Source organism: Oratosquilla oratoria, chromosome 7, assembly GCF_046742065.1.
Source record: "Oratosquilla oratoria isolate Oo_2021 chromosome 7, ASM4674206v1, whole genome shotgun sequence".
In the NCBI taxonomy this organism is placed as follows: domain Eukaryota; kingdom Metazoa; phylum Arthropoda; class Malacostraca; order Stomatopoda; family Squillidae; genus Oratosquilla; species Oratosquilla oratoria.
In genome coordinates, this window is record NC_134783.1 from 48,624,066 (window position 1) to 48,631,532 (window position 7,467).

Consider the following 7,467-nt stretch of genomic DNA (forward strand, 5'->3'; position numbering starts at 1 on the left):
AATACCCCATTCACACGGTCAAACATAATTTCAAACACTTGCCTGACAAACCGGGTTTATCATACTGTTCGACCGTGTAAATGGCCCTTTACAGGTAACTAGGCAATTAACGAAACTATAAATATTCTTAACTACCCTTAACAAACTAAACCAACATACGATATACAAGATAACGCCCGACAGCTGTACGAGACTGTTTGTAAAGACAGAAACGCTGGTAAACGTTCTTAACAGCAACAGGTGATGCAGTACGACACCCACGTCAAAACAAAGGGGATGTTTGTTGCTGTCAGACGTATGAGCAGCAGAACGATTTCGGTCATAACAGTTTGTTACACTCGACTGTGATAAGCAGACGTCTCAGATGTCTACGCAGGCAGGCCAGGTAATGTGTCGATTTACGCTTAACAATGTACCAACGTGGGTGTGTGTGGTTGGAATTCAGGTAATTGTGTTTTTTTGGTGAGTGACAATAGGCGTATGTTCAGAATGCTTGCTGTTAAGTCTACGGAAGTTTGGGAAAAGAAAAGAAATATGAACTCCTTTGATACATAAAGGGACCATATCACTCAATAAAATTGCCTGTTGAAAAAGAAATAATTCTGAATTGGTTTGACTTTTTCGCTACGATCAATCAGTCTCTGTTTTTAATTATGTTATTCTACTTGTTTCCAAACTACCCGTTTAGGTGTAGGGTTCCACTGTTTGTGTGTGTGTGTGTGTATGTGTGTGTGTGTGTGCGTGCGTGTGATTCACCATGATCTTGGATCACGTGTTGGACTCGTGATCGACAGCTATTTTCCTCCCGGAAGAGAGCTCAGAAATCATATATGACCGATCTATGGGTAATTCTGTGACCTTACACGCACATACACACACAACTCCCCACCCACGAGAGTTGGAGTAACGATTCACAGCGCAGCGATACTGAAATTATTTCAGCTCTGGGCGGGATTCGAATTCGGACCGTAGTAGTAGCGGTTGCGAACGCTACCACTGCGCCGTCGAGTCGTGTCTGTGTGTGTGCGTGCGTGCGTGTGTGTGTGTGTGTGCGTGTGTGTGTGTGTGTGTGTATGTGCGTGCGCGTGAGTGTGTGTTTTGATATGTACTGCAGTTTACTAGTGTTTCTATCCTTTTTGGACAATTTCAAACCATTGTTGTTCGATATATTTCGTATAGTGGTTTAGTTAGTGGATGGTATTAACAGTTTCTTCAATAGCCCTGGTTTCTGTAAGAGCCTGCGGAAAGATGATGGTTAGATACGAGAATATTGGCGTTTTGTCGCAATGGTTTGATGTACATTCATTATTTGAGGCGGCAGATGATATATTGGGTAATTATTGTCGTGTGTTGTGCAAGCCGCACACAGAAGTATTACTATTTGTGATCTTGTGGGAGTGTTTGTATTTACTAATGGAACGGTTTTACTGCTTCGTGTTAAGCGGGAAGGCTCTGTTCATTTGTTCTTTCAAAACCTTAGTTATGCTGATGTAACGACAGGTAAACAGTTATAACAATATAAACAGTACATACATTCATATACCAAGGGCTTTTTCCCCTTTATAAGGGAGGTAGCCAAAAACCAAGGCATAAAAAACACTCCCACCCATTCCATCCCTAACATAATCCACTCCCCTCCACTCTCTTTCCTCCCTCTTATATTGGCACCTCATGGATAACGGGTCATCATTGCATCTCGCCCACTGCCGACAGTAATAACAATAAATTATGGTATGCTATGTAATGATATGGTATGATAATGCTGATGTAAGGGCAGGTAAACACTAGTAATAACATTAGCAATGTAAGCAGTTATAATAATAGAAAATGGTAATGGATATCATATCACATTGAAATGATAAAGAAAATGATAGCAATAATAATACATTAATAGTAATACAATTATTGTAATTATTGCCATCGTCTTTATTATTTGATACTTTTATTATAGCTATTATTATTTCATTATGTCACTATTTCATTACTGTTTTATTCTTTTTGATATTCTATAATTTCAGTAATAGAAACTGAAGTAGAGTAATTGACAAGTAAACAGTAAAAATGAGTAAGTCAACAAGTTAATTGTAGTACAATGCTCCGCATTCATTCTGTTGATTGGGCCCATTACCTTTCACTTTAGCAATAATCAAGTACTACACATGCAAGGCCGACTTAATTGAGACACTGGAACAGGAGCAGTGTCCCACAGGCCTTTGGCTTATTTTAATTTGTATAAAAGTCATACATATTATAACATCTCTCTGTCTTTAGGATAGTGCTGTTTTAAACCCTATCATCCCCCTTTTCCTCTCCCCATTCCCCCATCTCCCACTCCCTCTTCTCTCTCTCTCTCTCTCTCTCTCTCTCTCTCTCTCTCTCTCTCTCTCTCTCTCTCTCTCTCTCTCTCTCTCTCTCTCTCTCTCTCTCTCTCTCTCTTCCTTCCCTCTCTCTCTCTCTTCCTTCCCTCTCTCTTCCTTCCCTCTCTCTTCCTTCCCTCTCTCTCCCTTCCCTCTCTCTTCCTTCCCTCTCTCTCCCTTCCCTCTCTCTCCCTTCCCTCTCTCTCCCTTCCCTCTCTCTCCCTTCCCTCTCTCTCCCTTCCCTCTCTCTCCCTTCCCTCTCTCTCCCTTCCCTCTCTCTCCCTTCCCTCTCTCTCCCTTCCCTCTACATTCCCTCTCCCTCCCTCTCCATTCCCTCTCCCTCCCTTCTCTCTCTCTCCCACTCCTTTTACAAAGGATTACAAAGGCAAAGCATGCCGACAGGAGGACCTTTTGATCCATATCTAGGTCGGATGCAAAAAAAAAATCATATTAATAATAAATTAAAATATAACAATGTAAATAACCATTAAAATACATAAATAAATGCATTGGTATAGTTGAATAACAAACAAACAGGTAAATAGTAAATGATAAATAAATTGACATATAACTAATAATAAATGAAAATCAGACAGACAAATTATAACAAAACAAAAACAAATAATATAACATAAATTATAATAATTACAGCATCTTAGGTATTTATCTAAATGATTCTTAAGCTTCGAACTGAACTACATTGCACTACCTGTGCAGGAAGTTTATTCCATTCATTAACTACACGGTTGACAAAGTTGTTTCTACCTACTTCCAAATTGAATCTATTTCCGGACAGTTTGAGACCATTGTTTCTTGTCTGATTCTCATTCAATGTGAAGATTTGGTCACTTTTGATGTTGTCAATTCCCTTTAAAATCTTAAAGACCTGTATCAAGTCACCTCTGAGTCTACGCTTTTTTAGGGAAAACAGATTCATGTGCTTAAGTCGATTTTCGTATGATTTATTTTTGATATTTGGAATCAGTTTTGTGGCTCGCCGTTGTACTTTTTCCAGTCTGTCAATGTCTTTAATGAGATTCGGTGACCATACGGAAACAGCATATTCCAAATGTGGACGAACTAACGATTTTATATAGCTTGTTAATGAGTGAGTGATGGACTTTTGAAATCAAAAGATCGCGCAATCAATCCCAGAATCTTATTTGCTTTCTCAGAGGCTGAAATACACTGCTTGGATGATTTGAGGTCGTTACTGATAATTACGCCGAGATCTTTTTCACTATCCACTTTTTGTTAACGAATTTCCAAATAACTTGTAATCGTACTTGCTGTTATTTTTACCTATGTGCATTACCTTGCATTTACTTGTGTTAAATTTCATTAGCCACTTTTCAGACCATTGCTGTAATTTATCTAAATCTTCTTGAATATCTAATTAGTTTGAGTGATCATTTGCCACTCCGCACAGTTTTGTATCATCAGCAAATTTGGAAACAGTAGATTTTAGTCCATGGTCTATATCATTTATATATACTATGAATAGAAGTGGCCCAAGAACGGAACCCTGAGGAACTCACTTGCAACACTTTTCCATCCAGAATTTTTTCATTTTAAAACAACTATCTTTTTTAGACCTTTCAACCATTTACTAGTCCAACATAATAGGCTTCCACTTATTCCATGAAAAGCTATTTTAGTAAGTAGTCTTTCGTGTGGGACTTTATAAAAATCTTTTGCAAAGTCCCTAGATATATTAAATCTATATTGTTTCTTTTGTCATAATTCGAGACAACTGTGTTGTAGAATTCGAGTAAGTTAGTCACGCAAGAACGTTTCCGTCTAAAACCATGTTTGGCTATCATTTATCAAACGGTTACTTTCTAAATGATATTCGATAGCATCTCTGATGATAGTTTCCATTATTTTTCCTACGATCGAAGTCAAACTAATAGGCCTATAGTTATTTGGTTTCTTTTTGTCACCTTTTTTGAATATGGGAGTAACGTTAGCTAGCTTCCATTCTCTTGGGTCATCTCCGGATATGATGGATTTCTTGAAAATAATTTCTAATGGAACAACAATCTCATTTTTCATTTCCTTTAAGATTCTTGGATGCCAACCGTCAGGCCCTGGTGTTTTATTAACTTTGAGTTTGTCTATACACCTTTAATTGTTTCTTTTGTTATATTTACCGTAGTGAGTAAGTTTACCCCAGACTTTTCACAGGTTTCAGTTTGGAATTCACTTTGAGGTGTTTCGTTTACGAATACCGAGCTAAAATAATTGTTTAAGAGATTACACATTCCTTCATTTGAATATTCAAGTTGACCGTCAGCAGATAATAGTGGACCAATGTGATTCCTAACAACCTTTTTATCTCTAATGTAACTATAGAATTCTTTGGGATTCTCTTTGGATTCTCAGCAATGTTCATTTCGTATTGTCGTTTTCTTTTTCTTATTGTCTTTTTTAAATCTCTCTGTATTGATACATAACTTTCATAGTCATTAGATGCACCCGAGCACTTATATTTCTTATAAGCCTGTCTCTTTTTAGCAATACTTTTTTCAGTTTCTTTGTCGAGCCACTTTGGGCGAGCCTGATTTGGGGGACGTTGTCCTTAAAAGGAATGTAAGTTTGAATCATCTTAGTGAGCGTATTTTGAAATATTTCCCACATCTGATCTACAGGCCTTTCGTTTAATTTTTCCTCCCAATCTGTAAGCTGAAGCTCCTGACGTAGTTCTATGAACTGAGCTTTACTGAAATCGGGTATTTTTAGAAGCACAAGTATCTATTCTAAAATTGTTTAGGAGTTTGAATCTGACTAAGTTGTGATCGCTATTTGCAGTAGTTTCACCAACTTTTACATCGGTTATCATGCTTTCACGGCTAGTGATCAATAGATCGAGTAAGTTTCCATGTCTTGTGGGCTCTTTCACATGCCGAACTAAGTAATTGTCACCGAGAAAATCTATCAAACGGCTATGTTAAAGGGTCATCCAATCAATGTCAGTAAAATTGAAATCACCGATTATCAGTAAAATCCCGGTTGCAGAAACTAGACAGCTTTTGAAAAAACAGTTTGTCGTCTGCTAATGATGATCTTTTTGGCCTATATTATTACACCTATATTCATTTTTTGTCCATTTGTTTGGGTTAACTCAACCCACAAACTGTCATATGCATCCTGTTTCACTTTCTCTAAAACACAAGCATGAACATTGTTTTTTAACGTACAATAGAACACCCCCACCTTTCTTGTTGGTTTCTATCCTTCCCTCTCCCCTTCACCTTCCCACCCAGCTTTACTCTCCCTCTCCCACCTCTCCCACCTCTCCCTCACCCACCTCTCCCTCACCCTTCTCCCCCTCCTCCTCACCCTTCTCCCCCTCCTCCTCACCCTTCCCCCTCCTCCTCCCCACTTTCAACGTAGCGCATTGTTTCCCATATTACCCCACACCACGTGGGCCCGGGTTCGAATCCTTGGACCACCGGTAACTGCTCCCTGCCTTGGCAGCCCGAGCACATAGTCCAAAGGTGAAGTTAAACTCATCCTGGCGTAAGCCCCAATTAGTTTGTCATGAAGTTCGTTAAGGTCTAATGCATGTTCGATCCATTCTTGGTGCTTGGCACTCTCCCTCGTCCATTTGTTCCTCCTTTACTTCTTCTTCCTCTTCTTCCTTTACTTATTCTTCCTCTTCTTCCTTTACATATTATTCCTCTTCTTCCTTTAGTTCTTCCCCTTCCACTTCTTCCTTTACTTCTTCTTCTTCCTCTTCTTCCTTTACTTCTTCTTCTTCCTCTTCTTCCGTTACTTCTTCTTCCTCTTTTTCCTTTACTTCTTCCTCTTCCTCTTCTTCCTTTACTTCTTCCTCTTCCTCCTTTACTTCTTCCTCTTCCTCCTTTACTTCTTCTTCCTCTTCTTCCTTTACTTCTTCCTCTTCCTCGTCTTCCTTTACTTCTTCCTCTTCTTCCTTTACATCTTATTCCTCTTCTTCCTTTACTTCTTCTTCCTCTTCTTCCTTTACATCTTATTCCTCTTCTTCCTTTATTTCTTCCTCTTACCTCTTCTTCCTTTACTTCTTCTTCCTCTTCTTCCTTTACTTCTTCTTCCTCTTCTTCCTTTACTTCTTCCTCTTCTTCTTTTACATCTTCCTCTTTTTCCTTTACTTCTTCCTCTTCCTCTTCTTCCTTTACTTCTTCCTATTCTTTCTTTTCTTCCTCTTCTTTTTCCTTGTCTTCTTAACCTTCTTCACCTTCTTCTTCGTCTTCCTTTTCGTCCTCCTCTTCGTCTTTCTCTTCGTCTTCCACTTCGCCTTCCTCATCGTCTTCCTCATCGTCTTCCTCATCGTCTTTCTCTTCGTCTTTCTCTTCGTCTTCCTCTTCGCCTTCCTCTTCGCCTTCCTCTTCGCCTTCCTCTTCGTCTTCCTCTTCGCCTTCCTCTTCGTCTTCCTCTTCGTCTTCCTCTTCGTCTTCCTCTTTGTCTTCCTCTTTGTCTTCCTCTTCGTCATCCTCTTCGTCTTCCTCCTCGTCTTAATCATCGTCTTCCTCTTCGTCTTCCTCTTCGTCTTTTTCTCCATCTTCCTCTTCGTCTCCCTCTTCGTATTCTTCTACCTCCTCTTTTTCCCCTTTTTCATCTTCTCTTCTCTTTTCTATCTATTCCACTTCTTTCTCTTCTCTCTTTTTCGTCCTTTTCCTTTCCTTCTTTCTCTTCGCTTTCCCTTTTTCTTCTTCGTCGTCTTTGTCTTCTTATTTTTCATCTTCTTTCTCCATTCTCTTCTTACTTCTCATCTTCTTTCTTCTTTGTCTTCTTCATTTCTTCATTGTCTTCCTTTCGTCTTCTTCAACTTCCTCTTCTTATTCTTCTTCGTCTTCTAGCTTCTTGTTCTTTCTTGTTAAGGTTCTTGTTTCGCCAAGGTTGGGGCATCATTAAACCGCACCTAACAACCTCGAGGTTGGATAATATACAGTATATATAATATATGATATATATATATATATATATATATATATATATATATATATATATATATATATAATAGTAATAATAGTAATAATAATAATGATAATAATAATAATTAATAGTAATAGATTTGGGGTGATATGATGATTTTTTTTCATTTATTCAATTAATTCATTTATATTTT

General features: G+C 38.4%; 1 protein-coding gene across 1 annotated transcript in view; it reads left to right on the forward strand.

The window, feature by feature from the left end:
- Window positions 1–332: 332 nt before the first annotated feature.
- The window catches only part of LOC143026802 (transient receptor potential cation channel subfamily A member 1-like), a 106,519-nt gene continuing 99,384 nt past the window's right edge, over window positions 333–7,467 (forward strand). The window contains exon 1 of the mRNA XM_076187578.1: window positions 333–385. Coding sequence (XP_076043693.1) covers window positions 365–385 — 21 coding nt within the window. The 5' untranslated portion in view covers window positions 333–364. The remainder of the gene's footprint in view (window positions 386–7,467) is intronic.